The 24,724-nt window shown below is 48.7% G+C and overlaps 1 protein-coding gene across 1 annotated transcript in view; it reads left to right on the top strand.

Moving 5' to 3' along the window:
* BBS5 (Bardet-Biedl syndrome 5) overlaps nt 1-24,724 on the top strand; it is a 218,686-nt gene that overhangs the window by 51,893 nt on the left and 142,069 nt on the right. Inside the window, exon 2 of the mRNA XM_085645358.1 lies at nt 8,285-8,367. Within this exon, the coding sequence (XP_085501484.1) occupies nt 8,285-8,367 (83 nt within the window). The remainder of the gene's footprint in view (nt 1-8,284; nt 8,368-24,724) is intronic.

The raw sequence follows: 24,724 nt of genomic DNA, 5'->3' as shown, positions 1-24,724 counted from the left end.
TTTCCAAAATCTTGCACTATTGCTCTGTTTGGTATCAGCGTGTAGTTTTGCCCAAAGATTGTCTCCGCAGATCTGTTGGCTTCCCATTTTTGTTTTTTCAGCATTGCCTTTTGCTTCCGTAGTAGATCGAGTTTCACTGTATCTGTTGGATTAAGCCGAAGTTGTCTCATCGTTTGGTAAATTGATTTTTTTGTGCGCCTGATCTTTCCTTTATATTCTTCATGCTTCATGCTACTATGGACCGGTTGGACCCGTGGATTAGTTCTTGTAGCATAAGCTGCCATGGATGTCGTAAATTGCACCCATTTCTCGACTTCACTTGATCCGGTTCTTGCACTAAAGTGCTGTTTTGCATTTTCCAGCATAGTAACGTCGGTCACTGCTGGAAACATAATCCTTTTAAAATTGATAGTATAAAGTGATTCCTGAGGAGCCAAAGATCGCTCTAATTTTGGTTTGCTTGCTTTAAGCATAATTTCTTGGGGACGATGATCACTGTCCGCTTTATCACCCATCTGAAATGAAATCATGTGTTGAAATAGAGGCAGTGAGATGAAAGTATAATCTAGTATTGTATACATTTTTGTTAAATAATGTGTTGTAGCTGGGGTGTTATCCCCGGCAAATCTTCCATTTATTGCTCTGATATTAAAATGTTCGAAATCCTCTAGTATCTGTTTCCCTATTTTGGTTTGTGTGAATTTTCGCGGTTTCCCTAGTAATGGGATATCCCAAGTTGAATTTTGCAGTAGAATTTCTTCATCTGATGAAGTTCCCATTAGATTAAGGTTAAAGTCTCCTGTAAGAATAAGATCTGTTGTTGATTTTTCCCCTATGCACACTTCCAGAAAATTGCATAGTTCCTTTGCTGCCTTTGTTTTCCTTTTTAGATGGACGTAAGCATTGATCAAAGTAATATCGATGCCCCTTTTACCTGGTGTTAGTTGTGAGGTGAGAAGGTTTACTGCCATCGTCGCTGAAGAAGTTGGTCCAACTTTCTTAGCTATATGTACACTTGTGACTGAAACGTAGGTTACTAGTCCGCCCTGGAGGTGACCATATTTTGCCCTCCTAAGTGCACAAGTAAAGAAACACAAAAATCACTGAAGGTGCGAAGGGTCTTTGCCATGTTTCTTGTAAAGCCACGATGTTGAAAGATCTTATGTAGTTAACAAAATCTAGGTCAGTCATTTTATTTGCTAGACCGTTTACTTTCCATGAACATATTCGTAAATGATCATGCTTACTTGATCTTAGTTTTGAACTGGTGTTTTGTCATTTTGTTTGGTTATTTATTGTTCTAGCGATCCATCTTAGATCTGTTAACCAACTTGATGACACTGTGACGCCTTGGTCGCTGCTGATGTTACTAGGTGATGGCTCATTACTCCCTCTGCAGTTCCCCACTGCTCCTCTCAGCACTGATATTCCAGGTCTATTTACAGAAGCCTGAGCTCCCACAATTGTGCCCGGAATTAGCAAGTCAGAATATCCTGGCTTTATTTAAGGAGTAATTGTTATCCCTCAGTTTTTAAATGTATGAGCCTCTACTAGTATTTTTTGTACAATTGATGACGTTGTCCATGTTGTTTTCGTTTTTTCACCGTCCGTTTCATCCTTGTCTTTGATGAATTCAATTGAAACCAAATCCAAAGTTGTCACTTCTTTCAGACAGGGAATATGAGATAACAGCCGTAGAATATTACCTCTGTTCAGGATGTCATGCCTACCTTTAGAGATATAGTCAGGCCTGAACCATATAGCACTTGTTTCCTTCCTTGATTCCTCTGAGCTGATGGTCCCTTTGTTGTCTCAGCATAGTGGTGAAGGCTCATGTCCTCGTGTTTCTGATAATGCCTGACGATTGGAAGATTCTACTTTCTCTCCCTCACTTTGAGGTATTATTTGTTGTCTTGGTTTAGACAGTTGGCCTCCAACTCCCTGCCAGGGGGGATCTAGCGTGGTTCCCGATTATTCTGCAGGTGCCTGGGTTCCTTGTCTCCGTTGGGCCCCTGTATGTCTAGTTGGTGTTGATTGATTAGTGGAGGCCGGTTGATTGTCATTTGTCTCATTTTTGTTTCACCTGGCTTCCTAATCTGTGAGCATTGGTCATTGTAATTCTTTGGGTTTATTACCGAAGTGTTATCACCATTTGATGATAAAATGAGTTGTGGTATTGCTCTTTTGTGGTAACCTCTGATCAGGTACAAGAGATACATTTTCCTCTTTGATCATTTGAAGGATCATGCTAGACCTTTTTTGGTGTGGTGCTTCTAGTTCTTCATTCATAGTGTTCCCGAGTTCTAGCATTCTCTCAGTTACTTGCATCGCTCTGTTCAAGGTCTGATTTGTTCCTTTTACAGCTTCTGTATTCTGTTCGGGGACCCCTACTGAATTGATGTCATTTTCGGGCGTAAGTTCGCTTTGTGCTAATGGGGACCCAAAAAGGCGCATAAATCCATCCTGATTTGAATTTGTTTTTTGATTTCGGCCTTTCCGTCTTTTTGCTCGTCTTTGCCTTGATTTCATTGTTTTGTCTAAATTATCTCCTGATAGGGCATCCAACATTTGACCTACTAGTGTTTTGGTTTTGCTCCCCTCTGTTCCTATAACTGATTGTACTGGGGTTTTCTTTGTCGTGGGATTCCCTTTATTGTAGCTATTGATTGTGTGCGTTTCTGTCGGTTCATGAATTTCTTTTTCCGGGTGTCCCTCGGAAGGTTGGTTATTTGGGCACTGTGGAGCCCTTTTGAGTTGTGTACACAGATCACTCAACATTACTGGGAGGGAGGCTAATTTGTCAATAATTGGGACACATCCGCAATTTAAATTGATACCTTGCGATTGGTCATACGTGTTTTGTAAAAACATGTTTAATGTGCCCAACTTCCTTTCGATAGCCCCCACAAAGACAGCCAGAGTGTCTAATAGCGTTAGTTGGGTGTCCATCTTATCAGATTGGTATTAGAGAGCCTCTACCAGGAGCCCGCCGCCTGATCTTCTTGATTGCCTTCAGTTGTCGTATTAGAAGTATTTGCTGGATGCCCGCTCCTGCACTTGTCTTGAGAATAGGCGGCCATAAGGTTCTCCCACTCATCCTTCCCCAAGTATGAAGAGGCTTCTATGTCTTCCAAGGAGTGAAATGCTGGCCTATCTTCTTTTTCATGCTTTAATGCCGATCCTAATTGCATTTTGTAATCTTTCACTAGATCATTCGGTGTTAATACTGGAGATGCGGGAGAAAGTTCTTTTTCACTCCACTCCTCCCTTTCCATCATATATTTATGCTCTGTGTTCCTAGGCTGCTTTGTTACCTCTGGACTTCTCTGTTCACAGATCGTTGGTACGTCAGTTGTAGCGCAGTTGCCTATTACATTTTTACTGTGAAGTGATCCTCTGGCCATAGGCATTTCATGTATACCTATTTGTCCTTCTCCTTGGCCTTCAACTGAGATTTTGTGTGCTTCGTTAGTCCTATGTACTTGGATTAATTCGGTGTCAATTGCATCTTACTTGACTGGGGATATATTGCCCTGAACCACCAGTGTCTTGTGACATTGTGGGGTCGATTTTACTTGCAATGGTCTGCCAACTAACGTACTTAAACGTTCCTTTTTATAAGTGCTTCTCAGCGAGCCAGTAAATTGTAATGGCTGAAGAGGTGACTGACGGCCCGGCACTTCTCTGGCATTTGAGAGGAGAGTGTCCTCTGCATTTTTTAAACAGCAAAATTTCGTGTAAATCTTTGGTTGAAAAAGAGTTTGGCAGTTTTTTGAAGTTTTGACTTTTTCCGTTTAAAAAAAAAAAAAATAATTAAATTCTGTTTATTGATAACCATGCATAATAATAAAAAGCGGTTACCTATTGATAGACTGAAATTATGCTATTGACACATTTCCAATTAGACTTTTTCCGGTTTTGATAAATGCTCACTCGCTTGTTCGCTTGAAGTGTTTATATCTGTAGTTATTTCAATTAAAGGAGCAGTCACGCTGTACTGCTGGCCTGGCTTTTGTTGGCGGTTCTTCCCTGGACCCCTCTAGCGTCTTAGTGGTCCGCTTACGCTTTTTTGTGATTCCTTTGACCGTTGATCCTCCTCGTACACGACCTGACCTCATGCTGTGCTTTACCAGGCCTATTTATATTTTTGATTAGACAAGAAGAACCTTTAGGCAACTTTCCAAGGGACCTTGGAAGAACTACAATTTTGAGGGTTAGAGTGTTTTGAGGATAAAGTTTTTTGTTTTCCAGTCTTTAATATTTGAATTTATGATAGGTTTGTGATGCTCCCAACACAGCGCAGCACAACACAGCACCCGTTGATATTTCCAAGGCAGCCCTAGTGTGCAGACTGCCCTTACTCAATGTAGTCTGACATCAGAGGAGCTGGGGCCCCCCTTTATTGTCTGCCCAAGTTTCAGATTATTTTTACATTCTTTAAAGTGCATTAACCAGCTCCTGCAGTATGATCTTTTTTCCACAGGCTCTGATGCTGATTATTTGCTGGTTTAGTGCTGTTTGACACTGTTTCGTTCTCTGTTTCACCTCTTTTCCACCCTACAATAGTGAACGATGCAGTGGCTTGGAGAATGCTCTTGACAATGCTCCGCCCTACCTGCCTGCCCTTCTGTCCTCGCTGTTAGCAGGTGCCTTTGGGCTGCTGGAAATAGGGTGCCTTTGGGCTGTTGAGGACAAGGGGGCATAGAGGTGCAGGGGAGCAGGAGTTTGGGAATTAGGGGGAGAAAACCTCCGCTCTGCTCAACCCTGCCCACGTAAGTCTGCAGCAGTTTACTCCTCCCTTGTGGTGAAATAGTCAGTATTTGAAAGTGGGTGCGCCGGACTCACCAATGGCTGTCTCTCGCTTGTTCTTGAGGGAGTCCAGGCTCTCGCTCGTACTTGAGGGAGTCCAGGCTTTGTAGGCTGTAGATGTAGCTGCTCACCATTCGCCTAACAGCCTGCATTGCCTGACAGCCCCTCACCGCCCCCAACAGCCCCTCACCGTCCCTAACATTGCACCCCTCACTGCGCAGCAATGGTGGTGGTTGTGGCGGTAGTAGGCAGACGGCTTGACCACCTGGCGGCTTGACTTCTCAGTCGCGGTAATGCGGTAACGCTGCGGCTGTGGTAGCGGTGGTGGTTTTAACGGCTTGGCGGTTCAACTTAGCGGCCGCGGTAGTGCTGTGACTGTGCAAGATACCACCACACACCGGGTTTCATCGGGCTTCACACAGTCGTCTCGCTTCATGCGCTTCAATGCGGCCCCCTCCTGTTCGCGGCAGCTCAGCTGGCAGCTCACAGCTCAGCTTCAGTATCGGGCAAAACGAAAAACACGGGCTCCATATATAATACAAATCTAGCCACATAGAGGCTACACATGACCCCATGACTGCCTCTTAGTTGATTAACCACATTGTCATCAGGGCAGGGGCAAGAATGTTTCTCAAATCATGTTTAAAAACTATCACTTTTAATGTAACTAAAGCATGGTGGGGCAGCACACAGTAATTTGCAATCAGACCATTTTCCATTGAAATAGCCACAACATTTCCCAATGACATGCAGTTTGTCTGATAAAACTATATAGTGCACAAATCATAATATTTGGAAATTGAATTTCTGCAAATATTTGTCTTTTGCACATCACCAAGTAAGATGTTCTTATTTATTTTGCCTTTGTTTAAATCTTTGCATCACACTTCTGAATTACAAAAAAAAATTGCTTTTGTAATACCGAATACATTTTGGAATATTTGTAGTATTTATAAGTTATATAAATGTGGTCTGTTAGAATAACAACTGACATTCTACAGCCTTTTGTTTCACAATGGTTGTCAGACAGCTCACTTTACAAAATCGTCTAACTGTAGTAAGAGAAAGAAAGGGTAACAACATTTTCTATGATGAGAAAAGCAGCACTTCAGTAAAAAGGCAAACTGACATTTGACCTCTGTCCTTGAACAGATTGCAAATGTGTCAAGGTTAAAAACCAGATTTAACCCCTTCAGCGCGGCGCGGATTACCGCGCCGTGCTGAAGGTTCCGTGCGCGGGCGGGGCCATGACGGAGCGGTTCCGTCATGCGCACAGCGCAACCGACGCGCATGACGGAACCGCTCCGTCACTCGCATCGAAGGGGTTAAAGGCATCTCTATTGCTCATTCACTTTCTGAAGGACCAGAACACTTGTTCCTTTCCAGCTCAAGTTCACTCACCAGAACGGACCAGTAGGTACTAAAATAGCTCAACCTGATAAAATCTGACTCAACATAGAAAGTGGGCGAGTAGATTGTTCGAGACCTGCTTCTATTAGTTTCTTGTCTTTTCTTAAGGCCTTCATATGTTTTTATTATCTTATAACCCGTTTCAGCAAGCCTTGTTTCCATTCATCAAATTTGGGGGCGTTCAGGCTAACTTAATGAACTGCTATCCACCTTTTTGCCAGGGCTTTGCCCAATGATACTAGTCTTATTTTAATTTTGTAATTCTTCAAGCTTATTGGATGAGTTGATAGGAATTTTTGTAGGTAAAAATTGAGTGTAGTGTACAAGTATCCCCAAAAATTGTATAACAAAATACCTTAAGTTTTTAAATGTTTGCACATTTTTAAACTATAAAACAGTCATTATATAACCTGGCGTTTATATTTATGAGCAATCCAAAATAATTTGCACATTTTCAAATTATAGAAGAGTCAACATATTATCTGCCTCTTATCGTTTTTAGCGTTCCAAAATACAATAGAGTGATAGGAAGGTCAAATAATTAGGAGACTACACCAGAAGAAAAAAGGGAGAATAACAGAAACACAAATATGTTCCCATACATGCACACGCAGCCTTTGGGCCCGATTTAGAACTTGGCGGACGGGTTACTCTGTCACAACAGTGACAGATATTCCGTCTGCCGAAATATAAATCCCATTACATCCTATGGGATTTATATTTTGTCGGATGGTATATCCGCCACCATTGTGACAGAGTAGCTGAGTTCTAAATCGGGCCCTTAGTATTTTGGCCAGTTCAATAAAAGTAAGCCTTTTTTTTGTGATGGAAGAAAAGGTTGCACGCAGATGGATCCAAAGGTTGATGTTGCCATGTGAAAGATCCTTAAGAATTTGTAAAGAAAAATACCTTACAATATTTTTGCATTCAAACAAGTCAATATTAGTAAAAGTACTGATTAAGCCATGAAGCACTCTGGCCTTCAACAGTTGCCGGGTGCCCTTTCGAGAGATATGGTTGGAATGGTGTAGTTGTAATAAGCCATATACTGTAGATGTTGGTTGAGGTGCACGAGGTTCGAAAACATGGCCGAAACATGGTGCATTGTATGTCCCAGATATACACCTGGAGTTTTGAAGAGAGTGTGAGAGGAGTAGCAGCCACGCATCCTATTTACTAAATAGAAAGAATCAAAATCAGTGGCTTGTATCTATGGTGATGGGAAGTATAATTTTAGTACTTTCTGAAATTTGATTTGATTGTCAGGACTCCTTTTTCTGGCAGGCATTGAATTCTAGAGTTTGGCTGTTTGGGCACCCAGAGGTTCTGCCGGTTCAAGTGTTTCTGACTGGAGCAATGGTCATTAAAGAGTCAAGACTAGTGCAGAGAGGTCTTGTTTAGTGACACAATTGACATTTTTATTGAAAGAAGAGAGGTGGAGTATCATAGTTTGCTTAGTGAACTATGCACTTTGCTATAAAGATGATCATTCTAGCTAATCGGGTTAGTGTTGGAAGAGAGGCCAGGATTGTTGGGGGTTTGCATTGGTAGGTTGAAGAGCTGTCCAGCAGCCACAGTTTAATTTCTCTGTAGTTTGAATAAGCGCACTTCAGTTCTTCAGCAGAACATGTTGTGGACTTGTTGGAGCCTTGATGGGAAGATGATTTCTATATTTTTCCTGTGGCACGTCAAAGGCCCTTAAGTTTTGTACATTGAAATGGCTCATCATGCCTGAATTCACTGCATTGTCCAGGTTCTGTTGAATCTGGTGTGGCGGCCTCTAAAAAAATACACATTGCTACAGAGAAATTTGACATCATGAACACCGGCAAAGCATACAAGTGCAGCATAACTCCTCAGTAAAAATACCTTTCCATCTTGTAAGTGGTACCCAGTCCGTCTCCTTGTGACTCCCAGACCTTGGTGATTATTTTATAACCTTCAACTCATTCCCATTGTCTAATTCGGGCAGAAAATGTCAAAATTTAGCCCTAATGCTGTTATCTAAATATCTGTTTTAACCACAAACGCACTAACCTTTGATTGTCTTCTATTTTTGTTTTAGACAAATGAAAATGAGACCTGGAGAGGTCCTTATTGACTGTTTAGATTCCATTGAAGACACCAAAGGAAATAACGGTGATAGAGGTATGTTTTACGCAATGAAGTTCATGGAGCGTTCAGCAGTACTTGTGGAGGCTGGTAGGCTGCAGACCTGCCCCTGTGTGATTGAAGGAGAGACAAAACTATAATATACATCTTGCAGGGTCTTCATGCTCTTCTATATAGTGCATTGTGTGGCAAACCCTTGGTAATTAAACTTACCCAGTAGGAAGTAGAGGAAGCTCTTGTGTTGTCACATGCATGATGCAGGCACTCATATGTTGAGTGTATATGTTAATGTTAATGCTTGGGGTTTGCTCATTGCCTAATAATTTATTTAGATCATCAATGCCTTCATCCGGGAGGGCGTGGCCGGCTGCTGAACATGGCGGTCGTGCATTGAAAGAACTCCAGAGCCCGAGTTTCATAATCCTGTTTCGTACTGTATCCTGAGAAACAATTGTGGCGCCAAACTGGCCGCAAATGCAGCGCAACGGGTGGGCATCACGCTGATCCCATCACCGAATACTGACGCCTTGCAGTTGCGGGACCGGGAGACAGCGGCTGCCGGGGGGAAGGACCTCCGACCGTGCGACGAATGGGACTTGTCGGACCAGAGCGGTGAGGTACTACACACGGGAGCACTTGCCCTGCAGAACGGCGTATGGAACATCGAGGATCCGACCTCTGTCGGGCGGAGCCAAGAGTGATCCTGGGCCTGCCCGGCTGCTGATTACTGGAATGCGGTGCGGCCGAGGCCTGGACCAGGCCTCCTTGGTGAGGCGACGTTGAAGGTGGCACCTTTGAATTCTGAACCCTGTTTTCTGCATCTTGCTCCTGCTTGAGTACTGAGAGTGGCGTGTTGTCTCTTCCCCCCCCCCCCCCCACCCCCCCCTTGACTGTGACTGTGATCGCGACCATGGGGCTCGACAAGACGGAGGAGGAATACGAGCTGTTGTGCTTCGCTGGCTGGCCCCTTACAGACGCCCTGGATTACTGGCGAGTGGTGCCCCCCCCACACAAGATACTGGTGAGCTGGCAAGATAGCGGTGTTCGTTGCCCGACCCTCGCCCCCTTTTTACTTGCTGACCATGCTGCCTGTGTGCGACCTGTGGTACAGTTGGCATGCTCCAGTGAATATGCACCGCGAAGTCTGACCTGGGAATACCAACACTGTGTAGAGGAAGAAGCAAGGGACCTACACCTGCCCCTCCTTGCAGAGGATCGGTGATTGTGGGAACCTCTCAGAGATAGGAGGGTAATGCGGCAGTGACACATGGGACAGTAGCCACGCGACCTGAATACCAGTGCGGGCGTGGCGACGACCGTATAATGACTGGGCCGCAGGAATCATTGCTGACACTGGGCACTTTCACCTTACAACGAGGCACGAAAGGAGAACACAAGGAATTATAGAGCACACATGGGTGTGCTCAAGACCGGCCTCCCCGTGAGCAGGGCCCACCATCAAACGGGGCGGGGGGGTGCACAGACTGTCTGCACGCGCTAACCTTCCCGGAGCCTAAGGATTCCCGCGCCTGTACCACAGCAGTGTGCCACAAAATCGGGTCTGCCTGCAGCGCATCGTACAGACGTGCTCATTGACGGAGGGGTGAACTACCAAAGGGCTGTGCTTTTGGACGGGCCCGTGCCAACAACAGGGGGGCCCATGCCCGGAGTGTGAGAGAGGAACAAGTTTGAAAGCGCAGAGCAGTGTGGAAGGCCCAGACTCGCTGCAGAGGGTCGCACACCTGCAGGACTCCAGATCGTCGGTTGGAATTAGGGTGCTCCGACTAATCCACCTCTCTAACAAGCGATAACGCAGCATTAAGCCCTGGGCAGCCTTGCCACTCACAGTGATAGGGCTTCCAAAAGGAAAACAGCAAGACAGTGCCCCCAATCTGGACCATACTTTGGAGAATACGGAACACACTGCCATTTCGCAGCCACCCAGCTCCATTCTGCCTACTAATGTAGAAGGTCCAGTGGATAAATTAGCCTTAATCTTGCAAGAGGTGCGAGAATCCAGAGCATCCATTGAGCAACAAATTGGTGCCCTCACGACCGGATTCACCCTGCTTAAGGCAGACCTTGCTAAGCTGGCAGATAAGGTCAAAACGAATGCCCTCACGTTAGAGGAACTGTCCCCACAACATAAACTGAACATCTCCCACATACAACAACTACAGAAACACGTTGCCAGTCTAATGGACCGTGTAGAGGACGCTGAAGGGAGGGCACGGAGGAACAACGTCCACGTCATTGGCATGTCCGAGAGAAGCAAATGAATGGATGCTACTCGATATATGGCACAGTGGTTTAGAGACCATGTCAGATCTGAGGGACTTTCTAATCAATACTGCGTGGAAAGAGCCCACAGGATACCTACCGGCCAGCCAAAACCAGGGGCCCCTCCCCGATCTCTTATAGTCAGGCTTTTGAATTATAGAGATCGGGACATACTACTGCAAAAGGCACGTGAACTATCTCAGATCAGTTTTGAGAATAGGCGAATATCGCCACATCCTAATTACACCCTCTTAGAGCAAAAACAGCGATCTTCCTTCATGGCAGTCAAGAAGAAATTGCAAGGCCTGAAACTGAAATATGCACCACTTTCCCCCGCCTGTCTGAAAATAATTCACGCATAGAAAGCATACTTTTTCGAGAGCGCAGAAGATGTTGAGGAATGGCTAGAAGTGATGGAGCCGTCTGAATTGGTGGCTGCTACCTCTCAGGGCTCATCCAGTAGCCTTTGACGTGCTGGGGAAATAAATCCCTGTCGCAGCAGACTGACAGGCTGGAAATCTCAACTGGCCAACCCGACGCCACAGCAGATGCAACAGGGCAAGAAACTGGCGCTTAAGCGCTTATAGCAGCTTCCACCTTCCTGAACCGTCATGCATGCTGATGACTTTGTCTCGTCTGACGATAATACGAACAGATCGGACTCTGAGGGCAGTGTGGCACTGTTTCCTAGTGTGACCCTGCAGACGGCGGTCGGTCTGTTCGATTAAGAGAGGCTGAACACTGTTGACCCCGACCCAGGAGCTTACGATAGCAAACATATCCTTTACTTATATGACTTGAAGTGATGTACATTTGCTTTATTACTCAACCCCGGACTCTGATAGACCTCACCTGCCAAATGTAGAGCTGTACTGCACGGCATGGGTGGTGTTGTCAATGACCCCTTATTTGCGAACGCACTCTATGTATCTAACACAGTTTTATTTGTTGTGTTAAGTTGTATGGTCCGGTATAGTTCCCCATCCGGACCCAGTATTGGGAAGTTTAGGGAGGGAGACAGTCCTAGCATAGTTACTAGCTCTGAGAAACACAATGACACATATGTACCACTGACTGGGCAGCAGCCTGCCTTCGTAATACAATGCATAACCTAATACATATAACATGGAATGTTCGAGGTTTGGGATCTGTGCAGAAGCGACACAGGGTACACGCGCATTTGCTGAGGCACAAGGCGCAGATAGTATATCTGCAGGAATCCCACATTGTAGACCAAGAAGCAGTGAAGCTCCGTAAGAAATGGAGATGGCAGATTTTCTCCACTAATTACTCAGGATTTGCACGGGGAGTCACAATATGGATCCGGCATGGGGTACCATTTACATTGATAGAACAGAGAGTAGATAAACAGGGACGGTATATCTTTATACGAGGGTCGCTCGATGGTCAACATGTTGTGCTTGGCAATATTTATGTCCCAAACTTTGAACAAGATAAATTCCTGGCCGCCCTTAATTTGGCACTGGCAGGGTGGGAAATGCATCCATGGATTACAGGTGGCGACTATAATACTGTCATGGACGTTACTTTAGACAGATCTCACCCCCCTATTCGCGATGCGGGTGTGATTAAGCAGGCAAAGACACTCTGTGGGTGGGCTGAGGGTTGGGCCAAATGTGACGTGTGGAGAATGCGTTGCCCAACACCTAGAGAATACTCCTATTATTCCCCGATCAACTCACTGCACACGATAAACAACAGAATTTACTGCTCAAATGCAATCGCAATGCAAGTGTCGCATGTTACTTATGTAGCAAAAACCTTTTCTGCCCACAACCCACGGGAAATAACCATTACTTGGGGCAGGATCTCTAATCCGGTGCCCACCTGGAGAATGTGGCCACAAACGCTGGAAGACGCTGTATTCCTTACCACCATAGCTGACAGAATCACACAATACTTCACAGAAAATAGTGGCACTGCATCCAGAGCCCTGATCAAATGGGATGCATTCAAGACAGTCATACGGGGCAAGGCAATTAGCGCGATAGTGCGCACTAGACAGGAAGTACACAGAAACCTTAAGGATACAGAACAAAAAATCAATAAGCTAGAACATGAAGCCGCGCGTTACACTGATAAACAGGCCCCTTTACAGGAAGCTCAAATCCAACATGCCGAATTATTAGAGACCCTCAGAGTTATAGACTACCAAAGATATACGCAGATGCGCCACACAGAAGCGGACAAATCTGGGAAACTACTGGCTAAACTGTTACGAGATGACCCCCCAACTATTATTATCAGTGAAATCACCACTAATACAGGAGCTAGAGTCCATGCCCAGTGTGACATTAATGTGGCTTTCCGTCAATATTACGCCTCGTTATATGCTACGTCCATTAGAATGGAGACTAATCATATAGACGACGACTTGTCCGCCATCACATACCCCACACTGACTCCTGCAGCCCAAAAGGACTTAATAGGCCCTATCACTAGGTCTGAAATTAAAAGTGCAATAAAAGGACTTCCACGCAATAAAACCCCTGGCCTAGACTACTGCTGGCAGAATTCTATGCCACATATGCAGAGTCTCTCATCTCTCAACTAGAAAGATTATTTAATAAAGCACTGGAATTGGGCAGTCTACCCCTTACTACGGCACAGGCTCTGGTAGTGTCACTCCCGAAACCAGGTAGGGACCCCACCGATATGGCAAGCTACCGTCCATTGTCACTTCTGGTGACGGAGTACAACATACTCGGCAAAGTACTAGCTAATAGACTCCTGCCCACTCTACAAAAATTGATTTATACGGATCAAAACCGGTTTCTCCCTGCCCGTAGCACATCACTGAACACTAGATGGCTGCATCACATAATGTCACTTACCCCGGAGCTGCACTAACATGCAGGTTGCATATCCCTGGATTTGCGTCAAGCATTTGATGCACTCAACTGGGACTACATGTTCAAGGCCATGGAGAGATTTGGCCTACCCGCTGAATATCTTCAATGACTACGGTTACTGTATGATGCCCCTACCGCCCGCGCATGCACAGGGGGACATATATCAGCCGAATACTCAGTATACAGCGGCACGAGGGAGGGGTGCCCCCTGTCACCACTCCTGTTCATACTGGCATTTGAGCTCCTGGCACTCAAAGGCCGCACAGATGCGCATGCCCTGGGTATAAAGATAGGAGCCACAACACACGTGTTTTCTGCCTACGTGGTTGACATCATTCTTTACATCCGAGACCTCCGGGCCACCCTAGATCCCATATCCAATATTTTCCAAACATTTGAACAAATCTCGGGGCTAGCCATTAATCCAACAAAGTCCCACTCCTTTTTCTTTCAGGTGAATGTGTACCCTACAGACATAGAGTTTGGATCTTATAGGCTCCTGGTGGCGCACCACACGTTCAAACATTTGGGCATCCATGTGTTATGGACGCAAACAGACATGCTAGAAGGCAACCTCAACAGAGCGATCAGAGCTCTATGCTCTAGTGTCGCCTTCTGGACCACGTTACCGCTGTCGGTTATTGGCAGAGCGGCTGTATCGAAAATGGTAGTCCTCCCACGGCTCCTATATTATTTTACTAATTTACCAATTTTAATACCACACACCACTTTTGAATTATTGAACATCATGCTTATAGACCTTATATGGGGAGCTGGTAGGCGGAGAATAAGCCTTAAAAAACTACAACTTGGCACAGAAAGGGGAGGCTTGGGAGTACCAGATCTGAGAGCATATTACTATGCAAGTCAATTCCAGTGGCTTTCGTATTGGACAGCTGGCCACAATTTACAGGAAATAGGGTACACCATACAAAATATAGATCGGGGAAACTTGCACACTTTACTACTACCTCGCTGCAAAACACCCCGAAGCCTCCCACCTTTACTACGCACGGCACTACAGTGCTGGAAAGCGACGCTACAGTATGCGCAGTTACATCCTACATATGCCGGGAATATTCCACTGCTGGGGATACCACTGATGGTTGGAAGGGTAACACAACGCAGTATTGCTCCCTGGCTAGAAGAGGGGGGTCAGCACGGTATCTGATTTGTTTAATAACAGAACACTCATGGACCATGACAATTTTGTGAGAGAAACGGGGGTACCTGACCATTTATACTTATTGCACGCCGCACTATTACAATATATTAAGACACACTGGGCTCCTCAATGGCAAGAACCTCACACACATGAACTCGTTAAAACATTATACTACATGGGCAGAGGTAGACACCTCATTAAGTGGTTCTATGTGGGGATACGGGGATACGCGTGCATGCCGCGGTCTAACTTAATGCACTGCGTCATACCTGGGAAGAGGACTTGGAACGGGAACAGGAAGATAAGGAGTGGGTAAAAATCATGGAACATCCCAAGAAAGTCTCCAGAAATGCGAAATTCAAATTCATACAGACTATGACACTACACAGAGCCTATCTTACCCCGAAGAGATTATATAAAATGTTCCCACAGACACAAAATCTCTGCCCCAGGTGCCAGCTGTAGGGCGCTGACTTATTACATATGCTGTGGGCATGCCCCCACCTATGAGGGTTCTGGGACTCAATTAGACACATACGGGTGGCCATACAAAAAGAGCCAGACAACACTATGGAGGGATGGATCTTAGGCTTGCACAAGAACTCGTCCAAATACAAAGTACAATATACATTTTTGAATCTGGCACTCATCCTAGCGAAACGAGCCATCACGATGCGATGGAAATCAAAGAATCCCCCCACGGATCATGCTTGGCATAGCGAGCTCATATGCTGGGGCAGTGCCGAAAGTGGGGCAATAAGACGAGAGGAAGCTAAAGGTGTGTTAGACCTGTCAGCCCTTTGGGTGGTCCCTCCTCATCATTATTTATTTTGTCCCACTTTTGCCTCAAACCCTGTTATCATTTTTCCTTTTTGGGAACCACCAGACTTTTTAGTGTTGATGCAGGGTCAGGGAGCCATTTTCCCTACCCCTGGAACTTCTGTCTGAGGGCCTGAGACACAAAATGGTGGCCATCCATTGTCACCTATGACATCACCAGAACCCACTGGAGGTTTCTAGAACCTTCTGTAACATTCTATCTAGAACCCTGTGACAGTGGGAGGCAGTTTAGAATGTTGGGAGGCCATCTCAGAGTGGCAGTTGGCATCTGACTAGAGAAGAGAGAGGACCGAGATAGAAGGAGGTCGGAGTAAGGCAGCAGGGGTGGAAACCAGTGCTTGGAGTGGGGTCCAGAAACCCACCCTTGATGCTAGTCCCTACTGACCAAGCCCAGCCTAAAGCCCTGTGTGGGACCAAGACCAGAAGAACCATCTTAAGGAACTGAACATTTGAAACAGGCCTTAAAGAGGAAGAATAGCAAGTGCCTGACCTGTTCAGTGGTGTCCTCCTGGAGTCCTGACGTCGAGAAGCCTGGAGACCTGGGGCCTGAGGTAGAGAAGCGGCGCTGACAGAAAGCAGACGTCGTACCCGGAGCCGCCAGAGGTCGAGTGAGGGCGCCGACGGAGGTCGTGGAGAGGCACCAGAGGTCGAGTAGGGAGTCACCCGAGGTCGAGGTGAGTGCGCCGACGGAGGTCATGGAGAGGCGCTGGAGGTCGAGTGGAGATTCACCCGAGGTCGAGGTGAGGGCGCTGACGGAGGTCGTGGAAAGGCGCCGGAGGTCGAGTGGAGATTCACCCGAGGTCGAGGTGAGGCGTCGACGGGGGAGTGAAGTCCGCCCACCGGAGTCGCCGGAAACTGAGGTGAAGCGCGCCGGAGGTCGGGAGTGGAGATCGCACTCCGGAGACACCCGGAAGCGGGGAGGCCGTGTCCCTGCGACGCCGGAAGGCGACACCGAGACGAGGCCGCCCAGCAACATCGAGTCGAGACCGCCCAGCGACATCGAGTCGAGACCGCCCAGCGACATCGAGTCGAGACCGCCCAGCGACATCGATCTGGAGCCACCTCACGGCGTCGACACGGCGCCGAGCGGAGTCGATCATCGTGAAAAGGGCAGTAAGTGGTAGAGGGGGCGTCTGAGGCCCCGTGGAGCCCTAAAAGACCATTCTAGGGGCTAGAGGGGTGTTAGAACCAGCCTAGGAGTGCCAGGGGTGAACTAAGACTGGTGCAGTGACATCTGTGAGGGGCTGTGTAGTTTGGAGGGCCAGATCTTTAGGTTACCCTTGTTCTGCCTCAGCTTAGGCCCCAGCCTTGATCAATCTAGGTGGGTCACCCCCATGCCATCCAAATGACCACAAGCTGTATATGGGCAAAGTAAGACCAAGTTACCTCATGAAAGTGATCTGATCTGTAACTGTCATTGATTGCTTTTCCTTATTTATTGAAGGTGCCTTATTTATTGTCTTCCACTAATTTATTCCTGCACTGTATTTATTGTGTGACTGTATTTATTTGCCGTCTGTATTTATTGCACAACTATTTATTCTATGCTTAATGAGTTCCTGAACCTATTTATTGAAATCCCAAAGTAGCATTGTTTATTTGACCTGCTCTTTTAAAGGAAAATCCCATTGTATTGTATTTATGTTATGAAACCTGCAACTAAGAGAAAATAAGATAAAGACATATATATTTTCATCTTGTCTTTCATAATTTTTACGGTGTAGTGTCGTTTTTGGAACGGATGAACACATGGTTATTGTGAGGGTGTGACGTACACTTAACACGGTGCCTGATCCCCAACCGCTCGAGCCAAGCTACCACTGTGCTGGGAACCTGGTGACTGCTAACCCGGTTGCCCGGTTTCCAACATAAAATTGGTGTTCAGCGGTGGGATAGAGCTGTGCTTGCGTCTACTCGACAATAACTTTGGGTAGTCCATAGGCCTACACCGGGAGTTTTCTCCAAGCGGACTTCCTAATTTTGAGGGTTTTTTTTTTCCAAATTTACTTCTGGTGGTGGGAGGAGGTATTACAAAAGGTACCCCCCTGCATAGCTTCTGTAAGCAACTGTCTTCTATCCTGAGTGGGCAAAATGGAGTTTGTATTGGAGGATGTGGAAACTTACACTGTGGCCCAACTCAGAGAGTTTTGTCAGCGAGAGGGGGTGTTTTGTCCCCAAGGTGCAAAGAAGGGTGAGCTCCAGACCAGCTTGAGGGCTTGGGGGGAGGCACGGCGAGAAAGTAAGGTTGAGAAGGAGGACAGGGATAGAGAGACTGTCAGCGAGGGGGCTGGTTTGTACCAACCTGAGGTGGGGAACCTATTAGCGGGGCCCAGAACACTTTCAAGGAAGGGCAGCAGTGTCTCTAGTGGCGGCTTATCAGAAGCAGAATTAACTGACCGGAGGGAGAAAAGACAGCTCACCTGGGAGTTGGCGAAGCTGGAGAAAGAAAAGGAGGAACGGAGGATGGCTCACGAGTTGAGGCTCAGGGAGATAGATCTCCAGATCTTACGGGTCGGGGCACACACTGTTCCTAATGGTGGCAGCGAAGAAAGAGAAATCACCAGGGAACCCAAACCCTATTTGCCGAAAGACATAGTAGCCAGCTATAGTGCGGGAGATGATATCGCCAAGTGGCTAGCGGCCTATGAGATCTCATTAAGAGTCCATGGGGTTCCAGAGAAATACTGGGGAGGGGGATTGTATAAATACATGCCTCCAGCTGGCAGGGATACATTATTGGCCCTGGAGCAGGATGAGCAGACCCACTACCCCACCATGAAAGTGGCGCTCGTGAGGAAGTTTGGACTAACACCCGAGAAGTATAGACAGAAGTTCCGGGGTAGCCACAAACTGGGCACACAGAATTGGGTGGATTTCCTGGACTATGCAAAGAAGGCATTAGAGGGTTGGATACAAGGCAGCGAGGTGAGGGACTACGAGGGGTTGTTTGATTTGATGTTGAAGGAACACCTGCTCGAAAAATGTTTTCCTGAACTGCGTCAACACCTGGTGGATAGCAAGCTGACCAATCCCCGGAAGCTTGCTGAGGAGGCGGACATTTGGGCTAGTACCCGGGTGTCCACAAGGGGGACTGGAGGGGACTCTCAAAAGACAGGACAGGGCGCCCCCCAGAAGAAAGAGGGAGGGGAAAAGAAAAAGGAGTTCTCTAAAGGCCCCCAAAATAGTTTCCAAGTGAAGGGAACGGGATTCACCCTTGGGGCTAACCCACCCAGAAACCCTAATCCTGGCCAGAGTCAGCAGCCAAGGGTTGTCCATTGCTACGAGTGCGGTGGTGTCGGACACTAAAAGGGAGATGTGAAGTGCCCGAAAAGACCACCCCCTCCCATCGGAGGAAAGGCCCCCGGAGTAGCTAGTGTAGTGCTCGGGGAGGAGATGCCTTTAGATAAGGGAAGGGAGTGGGCGGGTGTCACTTTAGTGTCCCTGGGAGAACGGGAGATGGTTCCTAAGATCCAGGTGCCCGCAAATACCACAAACTATGGGCAGTGGGTCACCATCAACGGCCAAAGAGGGGAGGCTCTGAGAGACACAGGAGCCAGTATGACTATGGTACGTAGCCAACTGGTGTCTCCAGAGCAGGTGATTCCCAATGTACTCCACCCTGCCGCGATGGCTGACGGCAGAATGGGCCACTATCCGGTGGCCGAGGTTCCATTTGAATGGGAAGGGGTTACAGGGTTGATTCGAGTTGCCGTAAGCCCTGCCGTGCCAGTCGATTGTCTGCTGGGGAATGACATGGAGCATAATGCTTGGAAGGAGGTGGAATACCGGACTCATGCTGAGATGCTGGGTACACCTGACTGGGCCTGTGTCAGCACAGGGTCTGCGACTACCCGGAGAGGGAGTTCGTTTAGGCTGGAGCCTGGAACAAAGGCACAGCCGGCTGCCGACCAAGGGAAGAACCGAGGACAGGAGGAGCCTGCCTCGGCATCTGCACCCCGTGTGACGGATAGGCCACCGGAGGTGGTGGACCAGGAGTCCGCGGAGGGGGATGTTACCGAACTGGAGAACCTACCCATCCCGGCCGAGTGGCACGTGGAGGGAGGGCCGACCAGGGAGGAATTCTGCAAGGGCCAGAGGGAGTGTCCTACCCTTGAGGGACTGAGGCGACAGGCCGAAGCCCAGGCAGCAGGGAACGTTGAGGGGAACTACCACATTTACTGGGAGGATGGCCTCCTCTACAGTGAACCCAAGGCACCCATGCACGGATCGTCACGGGCCTTGGTTGTCCCTCAACGTTATCGAGCCTTTCTCCTGGAATTGGCTCATGAGATCCCCTTGGCAGGACACCTGGGGCAAGACAAAACCTTTGCCCGGCTTGTCCCACACTTTTATTGGCCTCAAATGAAAGTGTCGTCCGACACCTACTGCCGGACGTGTGTGTCTTGTCAAGCCAGTGGGAAAACAGGGGTGAAGCTGAAAGCTCCCCTGGAACCACTTCCTGTCGTTAGCACCCCCTTTGAAAGGGTGGGCATCGACATTGTGGGTCCGTTAGATCCACCTACTACAGCTGGTCACAGGTTTATCCTGGTTCTGGTGGATCATGCCACACGGTACCCAGAGGCTATACCTCTGAGGACCATTACTGCACCTGTTGTGGCTAGGGCCCTGATGGGAATCTTTACCCGAGTGGGTTTTCCCAAGGAAGTTGTGTCCGACAGGGGGACCAACTTCATGTCAGCATATATGCGGGCGATGTGGAAGGAGTGTGGAGTGACCTACCGGTTCACCACTCCTTACCATCCCCAGACCAATGGTCTGGTGGAGAGGTTCAATAAAACCTTGAAAGGCAATTATTAGAAGTCTGCCTGAAAGCCTGCGGAGGAAATGGGACGTCCTCCTACCCTGTCTATTGTTTTTTTACAGGGAAGTGCCACAGAAGGGAGTGGGCTTCAGCCCCTTCGAGCTTTTGTATGGGCACCCTGTGCGTGGACCACTCGGCCTGGTGAGAGACGGATGGGAAAGAACTCCCAGAAAGCTTCCCCAGGACGTGGTGAGCTACATGCTGGCCTTCCGGAGCCAAATGGCTAAGTTGTGGAAGCAAGCTTCTGACAACTTGGAAGCCAGCCAAGCTGTAATGAAGGCGTGGCATGACCACAATGCTCACCCGGTGGAATTGGAGCCTGGCCAGAAGGTGTGGGTGATCGAACCAGGAGAGCTTAGCGTCCTCCAGGATCGCTGGTCAGGACCCTTTGAGGTGTTTGAGAAGAAGGGTAAGGCTACCTACTTGGTGGATCTGAAGACCCCTCGCCAGCCCCTACGGGTGCTGCATGCCAACCGCCTCAAACCCCACCATGAGAGGCCCGAAGTCATCTTGCTGATGGTGACTGACGGAGCAGAGGACGTGGAAAGCGAGCCTCTCCCCGACTTATTTGCGTCTCAAGAGAAGGATGGGTTGGTGGAGGGAGTGATTCTCTCCCCGTCCCTAACTCCTGAACAGCAGGAGGACTGCCGCCAGGTCCTGGGGCAGTACTCTTCGTTGTTCTCCCTTGTTCCGGGTAGGACTCACCTGTGCGTCCATGACGTGGACACAGGAGACAGCCCACCTGTGAAGTCAAAGATCTACCGGATGACAGACAAGGTGAAGGCCAGCATTCACAGTGAAGTCACTAAGATGCTGGAGCTAGGAGTGATTGAACCTTCCAGCAGCCCCTGGTCCAGTCCGGTGGTATTAGTACCAAAAGCTGTACCACCGGGTGCCCAACCGGAACTGAGGTTCTGTGTGGACTACCGGGGACTGAACTCAGTAACCAAGACTGATGCTCATCCGATTCCAAGGGCGGATGAACTGATTGACCGGCTGGGAGCTGCCCAATATCTGAGTACCTTTGACCTTACTTCCGGGTACTGGCAGATCTCTCTGACTGATGGAGCTAAGGAAAGGTCAGCCTTCTCCACGCCCAAGGGCCACTACCAGTTCTTCGTGATGCCCTTTGGGCTAAAGAACGCACCTGCCACGTTTCAGCGTCTGGTGAACCAGATCCTCGCCGGAATGGAGAGTTTCTCTGCTGCTTATCTGGACGACATTGCCGTCTTCAGTAACAGCTGGAAGGATCACTTGCGTCACCTGCAAACTGTTCTCCAGGCCCTGAAGCAAGCTGGTTTAACGATCAAGGCCAGTAAATGCCAGATCGGGCAGGGGTCGGTAGTGTACCTTGGACACTTGGTGGGTAGGGGAGCGGTGCAACCCCTCCAGGCGAAAATCGAGGCTATCATGGCCTGGGAACCCCCCAAGGCTCAGACTGAGGTCCGAGCTTTTCTGGGCCTCACCGGATATTACCGCCGCTTCGTGAAGGGGTATGGGACCATTGTGGCCCCCCTCACGGAGCTTACGTCCAAGAAGCAACCTCGACGGGTAGTCTGGACGAAGGCTTGTCAGCAGGCCTTTGTGAAACTGATGTTACAACAAACAAATGATGGACGGAATGCTGACAATGCAGACATTCTCCCCCAGTCAAGAGATCTGGGTTAAATCCATCGTTCTTTTGCCCACTACGCCACCCCAGTTCAGACATGGCCATATGCAAATCAGTCTTGACCCTGTGCCTCATGGGAACAGTCCAGCCCGAACTGCCAAGCCATGTCTTCCCTGGACCGGAATCAAGCATCCTAGGACCGGTTTCTGGCTATCAGCCGTCATCAGCCAGGATAGCTTGACTCCAGTGGCGTAGTGAGCACGGGTCCCACGTCTGGGAATACCCATCCCACTTAGGGCGAAAAGCGTTACAACAAACAAATGATGGACGGAATGCTGACAATGCAGACATTCTCCCCCAGTCAAGAGATCTGGGTTAAATCCATCGTTCTTTTGCCCACTACGCCACCCCAGTTCAGACATGGCCATATGCAAATCAGTCTTGACCCTGTGCCTCATGAGAACAGTCCAGCCCGAACTGCCAAGCCATGTCTTCCCTGGACCGGAATCAAGCATCCTAGGACCGGTTTCTGGCTATCAGCCGTCATCAGCCAGGATAGCTTGACTCCAGTGGCGTAGTGAGCACGGGTCCCACGTCTGGGAATACCCATCCCACTTAGGGCGAAAAGCTTTACAACAAACAAATGATGGACGGAATGCTGACAATGCAGACATTCTCCCCCAGTCAAGAGATCTGGGTTAAATCCATCGTTCTTTTGCCCACTACGCCACCCCAGTTCAGACATGGCCATATGCAAATCAGTCTTGACCCTGTGCCTCATGGGAACAGTCCAGCCCGAACTGCCAAGCCATGTCTTCCCTGGACCGGAATCAAGCATCCTAGGACCGGTTTCTGGCTATCAGCCGTCATCAGCCAGGATAGCTTGACTCCAGTGGCGTAGTGAGCACGGGTCCCACGTCTGGGAATACCCATCCCACTTAGGGCGAAAAGCGTTACAACAAACAAATGATGGACGGAATGCTGACAATGCAGACATTCTCCCCCAGTCAAGAGATCTGGGTTAAATCCATCGTTCTTTTGCCCACTACGCCACCCCAGTTCAGACATGGCCATATGCAAATCAGTCTTGACCCTGTGCCTCATGGGAACAGTCCAGCCCGAACTGCCAAGCCATGTCTTCCCTGGACCGGAATCAAGCATCCTAGGACCGGTTTCTGGCTATCAGCCGTCATCAGCCAGGATAGCTTGACTCCAGTGACTCCTGTAACGCTTTGTGAAACTGAAGCACGCCATGTGCGAGGCCCCGGTCTTAAGGGCCCCAGACTTTTCCAAGGAGTTCATTGTCCAGACGGATGCATTGGAACATGGCATTGGGGCAGTGTTATCGCAACTCAATGAAGAGGGTCTGGATCAACCCGTGGTCTTCCTATCCCGGAGACTACTTCCCAGGGAACAGAAGTGGAGTGCAATAGAGCGTGAAGCCTTTGCCGTGGTATGGGCTCTGAAGAAGTTGCGGCCATACCTGTTTGGCTCGCACTTCCTAGTTCAGACCGAACACAGACCCCTTCGGTGGCTGATGCAGATGAAGGGGGAGAATCCCAAGTTGCTAAGGTGGTCTATTTCCCTACAGGGAATGGACTTTCAGGTGGAACATCGGCCTGGAGTGGACCACGCCAATGCAGACGGTCTCTCAAGGTATATCCGCCTTAGTGATGAGAACTCCCAAGGGGTTGGGTAGCTCTCCCCACTTTAAGCTGGGGGGGAAGCGTGTTAGACCTGTCAGCCCTTTGGGTGGTCCCTCCTCATCATTATTTATTTTGTCCCACTTTTGCCTCAAACCCTGTTATAATTTTTCCTTTTTGGGAACCACCAGACTTTTTAGTGTTGATGCAGGGTCAGGGAGCCATTTTCCCTACCCCTGGAACTTCTGTCTGAGGGCCTGAGACACAAAATGGTGGCCATCCATTGTCACCTATGACATCACCAGAACCCACTGGAGGTTTCTAGAACCTTCTGTAACATTCTAGAAACCTGTGACAGTGGGAGGCAGTTTAGAATGTTGGGAGGCCATCTCAGAGTGGCAGTTGGCATCTGACTAGAGAAGAGAGAGGACCGAGATAGAAGGAGGTCGGAGTAAGGCAGCAGGGGTGGAAACCAGTGCTTGGAGTGGGGTCCAGAAACCCACCCTTGATGCTAGTCCCTACTGACCAAGCCCAGCCTAAAGCCCTGTGTGGGACCAAGACCAGAAGAACCATCTTAAGGAACTGAACATTTGAAACAGGCCTTAAAGAGGAAGAATAGCAAGTTCCTGACCTGTTCAGTGGTGTCCTCCTGGAGTCCTGACGTCGAGAAGCCTGGAGACCTGGGGCCTGAGGTAGAGAAGCGGCGCTGACAGAAAGCAGACGTCGTACCCGGAGCCGCCAGAGGTCGAGTGAGGGCGCCGACGGAGGTCGTGGAGAGGCACCAGAGGTCGATTAGGGAGTCACCCGAGGTCGAGGTGAGGGCGCCGACGGAGGTCGTGGAGAGGCGCCGGAGGTCGAGTGGAGATTCACCCGAGGTCGAGGTGAGGGCGCCGACGGAGGTCGTGGAGAGGCGCCGGAGGTCGAGTGGAGATTCACCCGAGGTCGAGGTGAGGCGTCGACGGGGGAGTGAAGTCCGCCCACCGGAGTCGCCGGAAACTGAGGTGAAGCGCGCCGGAGGTCGGCAGTGGAGATCGCACTCCGGAGACACCCGGAAGCGGGGAGGCCGTGTCCCTGCGACGCCGGAAGGCGACACCGAGACGAGGCCGCCCAGCAACATCGAGTCGAGACCGCCCAGCGACATCGAGTCGAGACCGCCCA

Source organism: Triturus cristatus, chromosome 3_1, assembly GCF_964204655.1.
Source record: "Triturus cristatus chromosome 3_1, aTriCri1.1, whole genome shotgun sequence".
Classification (NCBI taxonomy): domain Eukaryota; kingdom Metazoa; phylum Chordata; class Amphibia; order Caudata; family Salamandridae; genus Triturus; species Triturus cristatus.
Note: the sequence above shows the minus strand (reverse complement) of the source record. Positions and strands in the feature narration are given on the sequence as shown.